Source organism: Amblyomma maculatum, chromosome 1 (genome assembly GCF_055883805.1).
Source record: "Amblyomma maculatum isolate TAMU_Amacu chromosome 1, ASM5588380v1, whole genome shotgun sequence".
In the NCBI taxonomy this organism is placed as follows: Eukaryota; Metazoa; Arthropoda; class Arachnida; order Ixodida; family Ixodidae; genus Amblyomma; species Amblyomma maculatum.
The window spans coordinates 59,750,205-59,766,787 of record NC_139344.1 but is presented as its reverse complement, the minus strand read 5'-3'; the positions used below and the strand labels follow the sequence as shown (position 1 = coordinate 59,766,787).

At 50.6% G+C, this 16,583-nt stretch overlaps 1 protein-coding gene across 1 annotated transcript in view; it reads right to left on the bottom strand.

Moving 5' to 3' along the window:
- LOC146202533 (uncharacterized) overlaps nucleotides 1–9,353 on the bottom strand; it is a 41,463-nt gene extending 32,110 nt beyond the window's left edge. The window contains exon 1 of the mRNA XM_084588201.1: nucleotides 9,262–9,353. Within this exon, the coding sequence (XP_084444327.1) occupies nucleotides 9,262–9,335 (74 nt within the window). The 5' untranslated portion in view covers nucleotides 9,336–9,353. The remainder of the gene's footprint in view (nucleotides 1–9,261) is intronic.
- Nucleotides 9,354–16,583: the final 7,230 nt, after the last annotated feature.

Here is a 16,583-nt window from a genome sequence, read left to right as displayed (position 1 = left end):
CCTGTTTACTAATATTAGGGGTCCCAGCGATCATTTTCAAAATGCCTAAAGAATAGAAGGTTCACAATAGAAAAAAAAAAAGAAAAAAAAAACATTCGTACAAACGAACTGTCAGCCTCAGCGGTCACAATTTATTGCAACCCTCTTCTAATTATGCAGATAAATAGCTAAACCTCTCTAATCAACATTTAAATAAACACATTCCGGTTGTTAGCATCAATGGGGAGTTTGAAGCCGTGGACAAGACAACGCCACAAGTTTATTAAACGACAAAAAAAAAATATCTATATACTAACTTTCTAAAGCGCCCTGCAATGCAAGGCTTTAGGTACACCTCAAGAGGAAAGTATGTAACAGCTGAATCTTACCGGTGCTCACCTAGGAGCAGTACATGACCGGTACTCTCCTATGGTGCACAAACGTGGAGGATAACGAAAAGGGTAGTACTGAAACTGAGGACGGACGGAAGAATGAAAATTAGGTGCAAGAATGAGATTCAGAAGTCTGCGGGGGTCTAGGGTGCAGCTAGCATATATGAACGGGTTAATTGGAGGTATATATGGAAGAGGCCTTCGCCCTGCAGAGGATGATGATAATGAAGCGCAAGGAATTCCGGCGCATTTTATACACCCGCACGATACCGAAACTGAGATAGCATACATAACATTCATTGATTACGAAAAACCATTTGACTCAGTCCAAACCTCGGCAGTCGTGCAGGCATTGCGAAATCAGGGTGTAGTTGAGCCGTACGTGAAAGTACTGCACTGGAAGATATCTATAGTGGCTGCACAGCAATCATAATTATGCATAAAGAAAGTAATGAAATTCCCATAAAGAAAGGTGTTGGGCACGGAGACACGATCTCCCCAGTAATATCCACAGCTTGCTTAGGGGAAGTATGCAGAGACCTGGAATGGGAGCAGTTAGGGAAACGTGCTGATGGAGAATACCTCGATAATCTGCGATTCACTGATGACATTGCCTCGCTAAGTACTAAGGGGATGAATTACAAAAAATGATTGACGATCTAGACTGGAAAAAAAAAAGGGGGGGGGGGGGGGGGTAGGCCTAAAAATCAATATTCAGAAGACTAAGATAATGTTCAACAGCCTCAGGAAGGAAGAAAAGTTTACAATAGGTAGCGGAGCACCGGAAGTGGTAGGGGAATATACCTACTTAGGACAGGTAGCAACCACAAATCCAGGCCATGAAAGGGAAATAAGTACGACAATAACACTGGGATGGAGCACATTTAGCAAGTACTCGCCGATTATGACCACCATTTTACCGGTTGCACCTTACCTGTACTCATTTATGGGGCTGAAACATAGAGGCTAATTAATAGGGTTCTGCTTCCGTTGAGGACAACGCAGAGAGCTAATGAAGGGAAAATCTTAGGCGTAAAACTAAGATAGGAAGCGTGCACACTGGGTCAGAGAAATAACTCGAGTTAATGATATTCTGGTCGAAATAAAGAAGAAGAAATGGGCGTGGGTCGGACATGTAGTGCGAAGAGAGGATAACCGATGGTCGAATAGGGTAACAAACTGGATTCCAAGGGAAGGAAAGCGTAGCAGTGCGCGGCAGAAAGTCAGGTGAACGGATGAGGTTAACAAGTTCGCAGGGGTCAATTGGATGCAGCTAGCGCAGGCCTCAGCCAATTGGAGTATATGAGAATTGCCTTCGCCCTGCAGCGTGCATAGTCCGACTGATGATGATGACGATCGAAACAGCGTTTTGAGCACTCGGAAACCTTGGTGCAAACGGGACGTCTGCTGATAACGCCTTGTGGTGACTGCGGCGCCCGATCCGAACTGCCCCATGCCATGTGCAATATTTCGCTTCGCACCTTGCAGCGAAGAAAAGCACCGTGGTCGTTGTTTTTGAGTGCATGACAGGGCGCGGTAAAGCACAGGGTTTTGGTTTGGTTTGGTTTGTGGGGTTTAACGTCCCAAATCAACTCAGGCTATGAGAGACGCCGTAGTGGAGGACTCCGAAAATTTCGACCACCTGGGGTTCTTTAACGTGCACTGACATCGCACAGCACACGGGCGCTTTGCTTTTCGCCTCCATCGAAAAGCGGCCGCCGAGGCCGGGATTCGATCCCGCATCCTTGGGAACAGTAGTCGAGCGCCGTAACCACTGCGCCACCCCGGCGGGTAAAGCACAGGGTTTTAATTTGGCACTGTAGCCACAGCGGCCCGTCAGCAGCGGACGCTGCGTCATCCTGCGCGCCCAATGCGCTGGGTTTCGGAGCTGCAAGCTGGAGCACCAGTGGCACCAACAACCGGACTGCGTTAATTAAAAAGTTAATTAGAGCGCGTAAGTTAAGTAGTAGCATAATCATTAGGGCTTTGCAGAAAACTGTGTCCGCCGAAGTTGAGAGTTCGGTCCTGTAGACACTTTTTTATTTTTTTTTTTTTTTTTTTCTATTCTGACCTCCTTATTTCGAGGAATATTTGAGTTTTCGCTGAAACGCCCGGTATTTCCCTGCGTTATATGACTACTGGGTAAATGGGCATTATGCGAATGCTTTTCGTCATTGTAACACAGGGATACTCAGTCTGGGTTTCCTCAAATGTATAAGACAATGGTGTCACCGATATCTCAATTTCTAGAGTTTCAGCAAGGCTTTCTGCAGAGAGATCGTGAATCTGAAGAAATGCCTTACGTCAAATTTTACCGACGAAGTAAGGCGACGTCATCCTGTGTAACTTTTTCCAGAGGTCCTTACTGCATGCCTTGCCATAAAGCTATATTTCACGTCACTCGTTTTTTTTTTTTTTTTTTTTTTTTTTGTATTGCATGTCCGATGCAGCAAAGCTTGAAACGGGGATTGGTGGTGGTGGTTCATGCTGGCATTTGGGTGCGCTTAAACGAATACAGAAAGGTTGTTCTTTGTCGTCGTTTCTGTATTCGTTTAAGCGCACACAAATGCCAGTATAGTCCGATGCAGACAGTACAAAGTGATGCAAAAGTGCTGCTACACTGACAAAATACTACGGGCCCTCTGTACGTGCCACTATGCCTCAACTGCTAGCAATCTTAGTTGCAGGTGAAACAAAAGGGGTATTTGTGAATTCAGCGAAACCAAAACAGATTTGGCTGGCATACCATGAAATGTTCTGAGTGCACTAGAAAAATATTTAAATGGCACTTCCCAAGTAGCCCCAGCTGAAACTCTGAGGTCTCTTAACTACGGTAAATGTAAATAACTAAATTCAACATGTGATCAACTGAATTGAAGTGAATTTTGTGAACTAGCGTCCACTACAAACAAGAGATACATGCTACTTCTCGTCAAGATCTTAGTGCTCCAGTAGATATATTATTTTTCATAAAACTGTTTACTCAAAAAAAAAAAAAAAAACTATTCCCTTTTAATTAAATGTTAGTCTAATCAGAAGACCTTCTTCAATTGCTGTTCGCTCTGCATACGCGCATTTACGTGCAAGTTGTTCCATACAATGACTAAAAAGAAACGAAGTCAGACCATTTATTGTTCGTGTCTAGAATGACAGGTCCTCAGTTAGAACTGCACCTACGAACTTCCTCACTGAATTGGGCACCCCAAAAAACAGCTTATAGCTTATAGCCGTTTTGTTTTCTCTAGTTCCGTGTGTTTGTGAACTGCGTCGCGTAGCTTTGCGCTTCGAAATTCAGCTGCGCGCCAGCACATGCGGCGTCACACTCTTCCCGACACGCGCCAGTCGTTATGCCTCGATATATGACGCCCCACATATATACTTATATTCGAGCGACCAGTGCGCCAGACAATATGCGCCCTATTTAGCTTCCCAGCTTCGTCGAGCCAGCGTGCACGGTGCAGGTTCGTGCGGACTCTGACGTCACAGGCGTTGCCCGCGGATTCAAGTCACAGAACTTCAGCAGCGGGATCCACGCCGAGCCGAGCCTATGCGTCCAGGGAACGACAGAATGCGACTCAGAAAAAATAAAAAAAAAAATAAAAAAAAAATAAAAAAAAAAGAAAAAAAAAAAAAACAGCCGCACTCGCGAGGGGAAGCGCGCGCCCAGGAGGGGAACGTGGATCGCTACACCGAATGAAGCCATGCACGGCGCCTTTGAAGCGCGCCAAACGAAACCCAACCATCGTCGGCGCGCCTTGCCAGGACCTCGCGCTCCCGCGCGTTCCTGGCGCGTGCATGTGCGCGACACATGCGCGATGCGCACGTGCGCCTTGACGACTGCCTAAAAATACGTCCTGCTGCTCGCGCTCCTGCTTCGGCTCCACACGAAAACCTTGGTTTATCTCTTGAGTCGTCGCCCGCCGCGGTATCGGTCGTCTCGACGCGCGCTCAGCTAGAGGAGTCGGGAACGGGAGAGGTCAACCTTAAGGATTCCGAATTGCACAATAACCTAACAGTGGCCCTTCCAAACCACATACCAATAAAATCAAATACAGTGGAATGCTAATTGCGGGCACAGTAAGCGCATGGCCTGGTTGTCGTGCAACCTGGCACGACGCCAGTCGCATATTGTGGTTATTTACTAAAAGGCGGCGGAAACATGCTTGACAGGAATACACACTAGTCGTAAAGGTACAGTCTTTGCCAAAAGTAACCAGGCTGCTGCGAAGGCTGGCGGAGCAAGTGCGCGGCCGTGTGGCGGCGTTGCGCTCCCTGTGGCTTGTCGGTGCTCGTCAGCTCCGAGGGTACAACAGCTGACGTAACTTCGCACCCTCACTCTCGCTCGTTGGATGATAAAAACTAGGCGCGTATGATGTGCGGGCTGCGGTTTCACGTGTGCGAAGCTTGGTTATGCCCAGCGAGGGCGCTCAGTATAGCGACGGGGCTATTCGCTCTTCTTGGCAACTGCCCTGAAGCAGATGTCGCGTTTCTCTCTATATAATTATACGTGCTTGTGTTCTGCAATCCGCTACTGAAACACACCAGCAGAATTGCGCTTTCCTGCGTGTTTGATGCGCCTGTACAGAAAGAACGCACCTTGAAATTTCAACATGCTTTCTCCGAGGTGCCTTGCGTACTGCAATTTTACGGACCGTAACTCCGGTACAAAGTTATGGGAAAGCTTGTGAACCCTTCCAAGCCACCTTATCTCTCTTTTAGGCTTGCAAAATTGTGCTAGTCCCTTGGGGAGGCTGTGTATAAATAAGATCAATGTTTTATTGTAACAAATTCTTGCATTTGCTTGTAGGTAAGTTTTGGTATAGGTAACAAACGATAATGAAAGCTTCCTCATGCTTAGCCATTATATGCATATGACTGCTTTCTCGTTCGCCGAACCCTTATTTCAGAGCAGCATTGTCTGGCAAATCTAGCACATATTCGTCCAAGAAACGAACAAGAGCTCACCGTGTCTACTATCACCTGCTTTTCTGCTTTCCGCAGTTGCCGAGAAGAGATAATAGCCCCGTCGCTATACTGAGCGCCCTCGCTGGACACAACCAGGCTTTACACGCGTGAAACCGCAGCCCACACATCATACGCGCCTAGTTTTTATCATCCAACGGGCGAGAGTGAGGGTGCGAAGTTACGTCAGCTGTTCTACCCTCGGAGCTGACGAGCACCGATAAGCCACAGCGAGCGCAACGCCGCCACACGGCCGCGCGCTTGCTCCGGCAGCCTTCGCAGCAGCCTGGTTACTTTTGGTAAAGACGGTACATTTGCACACTGCAACGTCCGGCCAGCCTGTAGTATTAATATCCAACTTACATTTCGCTAAGTGTTTTAAAACTTCCGAGGATTCTGGTATGTTTGCAAGACAGGCCGCGAGGCGCACTGAACACTGTGGAGACCCCATCCTAGCTGTTGCTTTTATCGACGGTCGCGCATAATTTACTAGTTCCAGTTACTTGGCTTGAATTTTGTACATATTCGTACGGGAGAAAAGTAAGCGCAAAAAAAAAGACGAACAGAAGAGAGGAGAGAGGACAACGCGCTTTTCTCCCGTACGATCATGAAACGACTAGCCCAGCAACAAGTTTTACTTTTGTACATATTGTCGGCACCTCCTTCTTGCAATAGTTCTCCAAGACACTGGCAGTATACTTTAGTTTATGATGCACACATAAAAAATGAAACGTTCGCCCTCTGTTAAGCAAAAACTCCAAGAACGGAGACCTCCCACGTCGGTAATGGTGCACCGCGATAGAAAAAGTCGAGCCTGAAGCGACTAAGAAAGAACTATGTTGACAAACCTGTCGAGACGCAGGAACAGTTGTGCGAGTTTTGGTGTGACGCGCGGATCGAATCGCGGCACTCCCGAGGCCGCCAACAACTGCAGAACACCTATGCGGGAGCCAAGCGGGCGCTGCCCCTTTAAGAGCAGGGCGCTGTACACCTCCTCCTTTCCTTTTAACCTTTTCGGGTTCCGTCGCCCATCCAATTTATTCTTTAAAAACAATACTGCCGCCTCTTTAACAGCTTATGCAGACCTCAAAAAGCAAGTTATTCCAGTTCACAAACGCAAAACACGAACCGTGTTTTACGGGAATGAACAAAATACCGGACCAAGCGTGACAATGTTGCGAAAACTGTGACATCGAGATATCGGGATTTGCAAAACGATGAGTAATCGAGAGATTAGGCGATCCTATGACGCGCGTGACAGCTGAAACGCTGAAAAAAAAAAAAAAAAAAAATATATATATATATATATATATATATATATATATATATATATATATATATATTGAGGGGAAATGAGGGTGCTCGTTATAATACATGAAGGAAAGAAGCCAACAGTCGGCGAGGCCAAGGAAAGCCTTGCCCTTGCCCTCCTTGCCCTCGCCGACTGTTGGCTTCTTTCCTTCATGTATTATAACGAGCACCCTCATTTTCTCTCAATTGATCTGCTTGTAGCTTACGGGGGTCTCGGTTCTGGCAGTCTTGAAGCCATAGGTAGCGTAAGAGGGTTCTAGCACAGCTTCCGCCCTCGCTCTTGAACACGTTCTACGTGACGCTGGCGGTAACAAGGGACGTTCCACGTCCGCCGCTATGGCTGAGGGTGGCGCTGGTGAACACTCTCAAGGTTCGCATACAGACAACATAAATACCCAAGCAAGTAGCAGGGGGGACAGCGGCCGATGTAGCTCAGTTGGAAGAGCACCGGACGCGATATTCGGAGGTCGTGGGTTCGGTTTCCACCATCGGCACGTTGTTTTTTCTTCTACTTTGTGTTTAATTATCTTTCCCCTAAACAGATTACATTACTAATTTCTGTGATTATCCAAGTAAACATTAAAAAAAAAGACAAAGTACCATCCCCATCGCTTTCCTTGGCCTCGCCGACTGTTGGCTTCTTTCCTTCATATATATATATATATATATATATATATATATATATATATATATATATATATATATATATATATATATATATATATGTGTGTGTGTGTGTGTGTGTGTGTGTGTGTGGAATGAGGAGTAGGTTGTCGATAGGGCGGAAGTGCGTCGGCAACTTGTTCCTGAATAACCTGGCGTATGGTCGGAGCCAGGTGTGAGCTGGAATGCGGAACGCTTGAAATTAGCGATAATTGACGTGCAACTTCTTCCCCTACGAAGTCTTTAATTTCTTGAATTAGTGTGGAGCTGACAAGGGCGTCAGACATAGCCGCGATCGTGGCTTCAGGTTGTCGAGGGACGATGCGTTGCCGACGAAATTCGTCGTAGCTTTGACACATCGTGACAACTTTGTTGAATACGCCTTCGTGGATGCCCATCATGATGTGGCGAATCTTCTCGGCTTCAGTCATTGATGCGCTTACACGATGACACAAATCTAAAACGTCTTCGATGTAGCTGGTAAAGGTTTCTCCTGTCTGCTGCCTTCGCTCGCGCAAACGGTGTTCGGCGCGAAGCTTGCGGACCGCAGGTCGACCGAAGACATCAACAAATCGGGATTTGAACGAGGCCCAAGTTGGAATGTCAGCCTCGTGATTTGTGAACCATAACTTTGCTACTTGGGTCAGGTAGAAGATCACGTTGTTAAGTTTTAGGACGTCATCCCACTTATTGTGGGTGCTTACGCGTTCATACGAAGAAAGCCAGTCCTCGACGTCCTGATCGTCGGTACCGCTGAAGACCGGCGGGTCCCGCTGGCGAAGCACCCCGGAGCATGGAATAGAAGGGGCCGAAGTAGCAGGGCCGGTGGTGTTAGAGCTGGAGTCGGTCATTGAGGTAGGAATTCGGCGGCTGCGGAGCTCCAGAGCGAATAAATGGAAGAGAAATCCCGCGACCTCCACCAAGTGTTAAGCGGGGATCCAGGCACTGGTAGCGGGCACTGGTAGCGAGCAGGACCGGAGCAGGGGTGGCTTAACTTGCAGTCAGCTAGTCCGCAAAATCACTTTCTCTTCCTCCTTCTCGGTGATCTGCCCAATTAATGGGAACCTCTTCTTTACAATATATATATATATATATATATATATATATATATATATATATATATATATATATATATATATATATATATATATATATATATATAAAGCTATCCCTAATTACGGTACCAACAATACTGAATTCGTCTGAAGCAAGGAAACCGGTGCTAGCTTTTCTACACTTGCCATAAAGAGACCCGAACTCGCAGCGTACACATTTGTGTATAAAAGCACCTCAAATGGTTAATCGGGCACATACTAGACTCCTATTTTTGTATCCAAAATATCAACACTACTACTACTACACGCACCTACAGCACCTCATGTCAGCGACGCAGCTTCATGACAGAGCGCAATGCCAGCAACAATGAAGCCAAATGTACTGCAAAAAAATCCAGGCGCGCGTCTTCGGCTCAAGCGAGCAGGCGAGACAGCTAAGAAGCACGCGAAACTTATACATACGTCACAAGGCCGCAGCCAACCGGCCGCACAGGTTCGACGCGCAACTTTCAACGACGACCGAAAGTGCGCGTCGTCACTCATCTTCAGAAGAACAGCGGAAAAGGCGACCACTGGCAGTGGTCACCTCTTCGCGCCTCTGCACTGCATACAAAATATGAACAAATTCCGAACTCCCCATTGCTTCAACGCCGCTTTTGAATACGGGGTAACGAACGCATCACAAGATCGTGACAGGGAGATAAATTGAACAATCAGCATCGATAAAAGCAGCGTAGGTATTCGGAACGTTACAGGATACCTCCGGTCGTGCGGGTTTTATTCCCCGTCGTCCGTTCAACGCGACAGACACGGAAGAGGGAGCACGAGAAACACTGAAGAAACGCGGGCAGCGCCCGTAAACGCAGCGCCCGTAAACACCGGAAAGGCTCGGCGCTCACCAGTGGAAGTTCGGTGCGTCAGACCAGTACACAGCTGGCTCGAGCTGACACGACGCCATGCCACGCTGGGGCATCACATAGGCGCCAGGAAAAGCTGCGCGCGTCTACTTATCACGCGCTCTCAACACAGCTGCGTCAACGATGACAAAGGCGACGCAGCGCCCCCGCTGAGGGGCTTGTCGGCAGCTTCCCCTCGACTTCATAATTGCCATTCTAATGAAACCACGCACCGTAGCCACGGCCGCTGAAGGCAGACAGCGCGCCAGGCGTTAGGTAAGAGGGACCAGGGCTTTGAATTCGCGACAGGTATGCGTGCAGAAAAGCGATTCATACTTGGGACTGAGAGAGATATTATTCAACAACTAATTTTCTTCCTTCCATTCTTTTTTCGCTTGTGGCACTGGTGAGCCAGGTATTTGATCCGCCGACTCGAACTTCACGCCAGCCATCAGTTCTGTCGTCACAAGCGCAAGCAACCAACAATAAAAGGACGCAAGAATGAACCTGCTAGTAAACATTTGTATCAGGCACGGCGCCAGCATAGTGTAAACTCTATCAGTAGTATTCTCACCCCTCGTCACTTACCGAGTTAAACCCACACCGGGATAGGGTGGCCTCTCGACGAGGCGTATGAATATGGGCGCAACAGCTGGATGGAATGAAACGAACCAATGTATCATACCGGTCCAGGCCAGCGCCTGGACAGCAATAGTCCGCGATGGCACCGATAGATATGTAGCCGGTCGGTGAATACACGAGCTACAGCGCGAGAATAGCTTCGTGAACTCGGCCCCTTGTTACCTGGCGCTATATGCTTCTAGCCTCCACAGACGATGCAGGGTCTCCCAATTCGACAGAGCATAACAAGCGGAGTTGTAAGAGGAAAAAGTTTGTTCCCAGTGTATCCTTCTCCAGTAGCCGTAAACTCACAGTGCGCCTGGAACGGCGTATTTCAGGCGTTACAGCCGCGACGCCTGTACGGGGGACAGTGTGGTGAATTGGTGGGTGCTTAAAATGTGCCGCGGCAGTATGATCCGCAAATCTGCACGTCCGCGACCGGAAGTAATTCTTTCCCAGCGAAAAGCGGCCATCTTGTCTGCACGACGTTGCTCGCACGCGCGTCCCTCGCTGCTATCGCGGAAACGAGTCGAAATAACTAACATTTAGAATTATTATTACACGCACAATCCGCTTAGTCTGCGCAGGCACACATGGGCCGCTGACGGGGTCATGCGCGCTCCCAAGGTCGAACGTGACGTCACACACACACCACGCAGCTGGCTGGCGACGGCGGCCTGGCATCCAGCGTCGACGCAGATGGTACGAAAGCTATAGTAATAAAAAGAGAAAGTCGCGACGTACGTTCTCCGAGGGTGCACCTGAACGACGTTATTGATCAACCATGCGAGTGCGGCACAAGCCGGCTCTCACTCGCGCGCATTGCGGCCGAAGCTCAATCCGGCTAAGATTTAGTAACGCAATTTTTAAGAAGCGACCGCCAAGACGAAACGAGACACCTCAGAGGGAACAGCTTAAAAAAAAAAAAAAAAAATGTCACAAATAAGAGGACGGCAGGATGCCCAAGAAACCATTTGCAGGCCTTTTTCATCACATGAATTTGACAAACTGTGTGCAGCACGAAGGAAATAAAGATGACGCAAGAAAGCCTATGGGTAACAAATAGGTACCGAGCCGTGTTGGCTCGCCTAGTGGGGGGGCTTCTAAAAACGGAAGAATGAACAGCAGAGCCGAGCGTAAGGTAGGAGACCAGCCCCATTTCGATCAGCTAAACTTTGCCGGTAGCAGCGTAGCACTCCGCGAGCAGGAATGTGCGAGCTGCATTTTCGAAAAACGGCCAGCTTCGCAGACGCTCGCTCGAAGGTTTCGATAGCGCCTTCGCGCGCATATCGAACCGCTTTCAGCCAAATAAATGGCTGAAAAGCTGCTGACGTTAAGTGCGTGCAAGTGACTCGGGCTGCGACGACATGGAAACGAGCGGCACGGAAAGGCGCCACGCACCGGGTTCGCTAATACGCCTTTATCATCCCTGCCTTTCCCGCGAGAGGGCCTTTCGCAGGCGCGCGCTAACGAACCCTTCCCTTGGCCTGGCTGCGCCGATCACCCAACGCGCAGGGGATCGTAATCAGGCCAATATTCAGCGCTCCTTCTTCCAAAATAAATCCCATTGGCCAAAAATTGAGCGCCGCCGCAGCATGACGAGAGAGAGAGCTAGTGGAATGCCACGCACAGCAAGCAGAAGGAGGGGGAGGGGGAGCGGACGCGACGACGCCGTACTCGGCACCGTATGCTACATAACGAACGCTATTATCGGACGGGCTTCAAGAAAGGACGCCAAAACCTGGCTAAACAAGCAAGTGGAGACGCGCACGCACGCAGAAAAACGAGACGTCGAATAACAAGAGGACGGGACATGGCAAACTGCGCAAGAAAGAAGGCAGATGAAAGTGTAGCGGGGGAATAAGAGCGAGGAGGGGGCAGACGCGTCAGGTGCGCCCTCAATGTCCTTCCAATTTCCCAAGGCCTACCAGCCCGCTTTCCCAGCGCCGCGAATGCCACGCGCTGGCGCGTTATTATTATTGATTGGACGCATTCAAGCTAACGAACTTGGTGTAGCCCCCTCGACGCCGCCGCTGCGAATCCCCTTCCCCCCTCCCTTTCTCCTCCGCAGCCTCCTTATTGGCGACTACGGCGGCCACGCTGGCCCGCATCCCTCTCGCCCATTTACACCCCTCTTTCCAACCGCTTTCCACCACTTCGTCCTCACCCCCTTTTATTTTCGTCGTCTTTTTTCTTCCCTCCGGGTTTCATTTTTGGCCCGGCGTTGATTTATAGGTGTGTGTTTGTTCGGCCGCATCGGCGCTCGACAGCGCAGCAAGGAGGTTCGTTAGCCAAAGCCGGCGCGCCCCGAACAATGGGGCATCGTTTCGCGAAGGAGGCAGAAGGACGGCAGTGGTTCAGCGGGCGAGAGGAGGGTGCACGCCTCGTCCTTTTACTCTCTCCTTCCTTCGCAACCCGCGCTTCGGCAAAAGAGCGTCTACCCCTCTTCGTCCCCAGGCTGCTCGTTTCCCACACATTTGCCCAACATTTGCACCCCTTTCTTATTCTCCCTCACACTCCTTCCCCTCACAGCTCAGCAGCTCGCCCACGGCCTTTCCTCACTCATTCCGCAGTTCAAACAAGGACCCACCCGAGCGTAATTTTCCCTCCGCTTTCCGCGCCGCTCCTAATCCGCTCCGCGAGAGCGACGCTTCCGCTTGCCGCGATGAGAGACAGCAAAAGTATTGGCGTCAAGAGTCCGGGACGGAAGCCCTTGCGGCGGCCTCTGAGGGGAGCTGTCCGGACACGGCGCACCGCGAACTGGCCTCAGGTGCTCAGTACGACGCGAGTGCTCAAAACTTGTCGACAATCTCTGCCACAGTGGGAAGGGCTTACGTGGGCGCAACGCCATTTCGAGGCGCAAAGCTCTGAGCAAATTCTTCCAAGTCTGATGCATAGACTGAAAAACCTTGATCTTCTCTGAAAAACGCCAGTGACTATTCTGTCCCTGTTGCAAATGAAGTTACATTCAAAGACGGGCTACGAATCCGGCTCCATCGATCCAACGATCGCTGTCGATGTGAGCTCAAGGTGAAAACTGCCCGCGGGCAGAATTTCGTAGTGGATGTGGTCTTTGTTTTAGTGTCTCAAACACAATGGTATCGTGACTAGCCACGCTTCCGCCATCCTGCGCTCGTGGCCGGTTCGTTGATGCCCGAGCACTCGACCTGAGGCCGCATGTAGCCTTAATTTGAGGAATGCCACCCGTACAGTTATTACAGCAGGGCCTTTGCATTGAATAAATAGGGCGAGCAAGACATTCTCTGCTAGGACGCGATATACTTACTGAACCTGAAAGGTGCAAAAGCTTTGCGTATACAAGCAAAGAGAAGTTACGAGATCAGTTATTTGCTGCCGAAATGGGCCAGAACTGGAGGAAAAATGCCGCAGAAAGAAATCGGAAGGCAATCCGTGACAACAGGTTGGCGCGCACATTCCCACACCATGGGTGGGCAAAGTCGAGGCCGACGTCGTTGGAGCTCGCAAGAGCGCCCGAGCCACGAGCAGCGCAGAGGCGACAACGAGGTGAAAGACGGCCGGAAGAATTACGACGCGGGGCTCCGCGGCGAACAACAACAACGCCGGAAGGCGAGCGGAGAGGGCGGCCTGCAAGGATCGATAGAAACGAGAAAAGAAAGCGGGCAATCGCGAACAAGCAGGCGTGTTTTATACGCGGGGCCGCTCGCCCCACCGACAGCGCCAAATGTCCGAGCAAATGGGAGGAACACGTGTTCGCTTATGCAAATGCGGGCATGCTCAGGACCTGACCAAGCACGGAGTGTGTGTGTGTGGAGGGGGTCTCTCTCGAGCCTCAGCCCTCCGCGCTGGGGAGCCGCGGTTGCTCGCTCTAGCGTGTCTCCCGTTTTGTTCATTCTTTTTTAGTCGTCACATTTTATTTGCTTTCTTTGCCCTCCTGGCGCCGGAGTCGAGCGGCGCAAGCCTGGTTCTCCTGTCTCCCCCCTCGCCCACCCTGAGCGCCGTGTTATTATTCCTCCTCCATGCACCGTCGAAACGTCCCTCGCGTTCGACCCGACGAATGAGTCGGCGAACAGCCTAGAGTCGCGGCGACACGGGCTCGTGTCAACAAGCGTTATACCCACCACACAAAGCTGGTAAAAACACGCAGCCGCACGGCCATGCCCAGGCTCATTCATGAAGACCGCTGCCAACATGGGGGCGAAAATGGAGACCGCGACGCGGATTCGAACGCTGATTTGGTTTAGGTTTGGTTCGACTCAGGCTATAAGCGACGGAGGGCTTCGACGAAAAGTTCGACCATCTGCAGTTCCTTAACGCGCACTGACATCGCACAGCACACGGGCGCCTGACTTTCCGCCTTCATCGAAAAACGGCCGCCGCGGCCGGGCTTCGATCTCGCATCCTTGGGCACAGAAGTCGAGCGAGAGCAGCCACTCGAGCTTTCGCCAAGGGCGGGATAGACAAGACGACGCTACGGATCTTAGGCGGAAGTAACATCACCGATCACTCCATCGTAAGGTTCCCGGCACACATGGACAGCTTAGGGGGCGGCCTGCGGAATCTCAATGAGATCGGACACGAGGCGGCGCGAGGACTCATCGACCGCGTCCCTCCGGTTTCCCCTGCTACTCCACATATCGAGTACAGAGATCAATTATTCACGTACAACGAGCTCACTAAGCACTTTTATATAGGCAGACGAGCATCTCCCCTCCCGGATAAGAAATTAACCCGCAGCGAATCAGTCACGTTACGCTTGTTCCAAACGAACTCATACCCCAACCCCTGGCGCATGAAGCACATCGACCCAGACTACGACGGACAACATGTGTGTGAACGGTGCAGTGACCGTGTAGACTTAAACCATATGCTGTGTGGTTGTGCATCGAGCGACGCCTACGCCAAGAACAAGGAACGTTGTGACAAAGTTTTAAAAAGTGCTTCACTACATGATCAGCTTCGGGCTGTCCAGGAGGCCCGCGGGGCGGCGGAGAGCTTCGGGCTCTCTGTGCCGTCGTGGGAGCTGCCCTCTACACCTGGCGCCTAGCCGAGTGTCCTCCAGGACCCCCTACTGTTGGAAATAAAGTTTTACCAAACCAAAGAATTCGAGCGCCGTAACCGGTGCACTTCACCGGCGGGGTTCGAGCGCGGATCTCGAGACAGCTCCTATCTATGACCACGGACTTGCAAGTTGCCAGCAACGACCCTTGCCGGAGGTCAGACGTCACCGCGTTCCTTCAACCTTGGTCTCCGAAACAGGTATACGAACGTTAACGCTCGAGTGACTCTGCCTCATATCACCCAGCAGGTGTTTAGTAAACTGCTGTCGCGCGATATACAGTTACTCCCGGCCCGAGCCGAGAAACAAGTCGCCGAAGGAAACAAGCACGACATCTTAAAGTAGGCTTACGATAAGGAAAATGGGGAGGGGGAGGAGAATGCTAAATGGCTGCGATGTGAGTGCAAAATATCGGTGCCAGAATATAACGAAACCCATCCTAGCGCTCTTCATACCTTGCGATTCTGAAGGACGGGCTAGCGGCCAAACCTACTCACGCACCGACACCAATCTAACCGTCGAGTGCGCATCAAAAGCCTGATCTTCGAGCGTCGAAAGACAACACATATCAGCACCCAAGTGCCCGGAAAAGTGCACGTTTATCGCATCACCGGAAGGTGACAGAACGGCAAGCGGGCATTACGAGCCGCGCAAACGGGGACCGCAATGCTCTGGCACATTAGCATAACGCTAATCATCTGCGTAAAGCGCGTTACTCTTATAACTGGGCGCCCGCTACGCATACACACAAATATGCATACATATAGATCCGAGCAGCGCCATTTGCGCACACGGCAGCATATAGCGTCGGACGGTAATGCGTCTCAATTAGCGCACGTCGGCTAGAGGCGGCGCGTTCGCTAAATATATGAAAACAGTTCGGAAACGAGCATAGCCGTCCCGTGAGTTTTCCGCGCCGAGGCGCTCGTGCGGCACTCGTTGGGGCAGCCATCAAGCAAGCAAACGCGCGGGAGGACCCGAAATAAGGATGGGCGGGCGAGCGGTACACGCTCTCTCGAGAGAGACTTGGGGAATATCTCTGGACTCGCATTAGCGGCCAGTATATTTATATGCATTCATATCGACGGAAATAAATATAATCTTGCAACCGTAAGCTGAAACGTCTTCGAAAAGAACGAAGGAACGGGACAAAAAAAGAAAGTTAGAAAAAACACCAGTGAGCAGGAAAGGCCTCGACGCAGAAATAGTGCTCGCTCGCGCTCCCTATAAATACGTGTCGCACGGGCCGGCACCCATTCCTAGCGCTCGCGCGCACGCCGGCAGCTGCTGGATTGGGGAGAGAATGCGCCGTTATGAAAACGGACGGCGTTAAAAACAAAGAAACTAAGCTCGCGCAACAGCGGCCACGGGTAACGAAGGAGTGGTGGGCGAGAAATAAAAAAAAAAATGCATACAGGAAAAGGCGGCTGGGTAATAAAATGCGCCGACAAGAGGTATGCGAGAGCCAGTTATAAGGGAGGGAGGGTACAGGGGTGATAAGCGGCGTCGGCTACGACGTAGAGGCAGTGTGGGGAAAGTGGGGCTGCGCAGATGTTCGGGAAACCGACGGTGGGGCTCGAAAGGAGAGCGAGCGCGCGCTGGCGTGGATAATTTCTTCCGGAGTCCGCGGGCTTTTGGAGAACACGAAAAGGCCATTCCGCCGCAC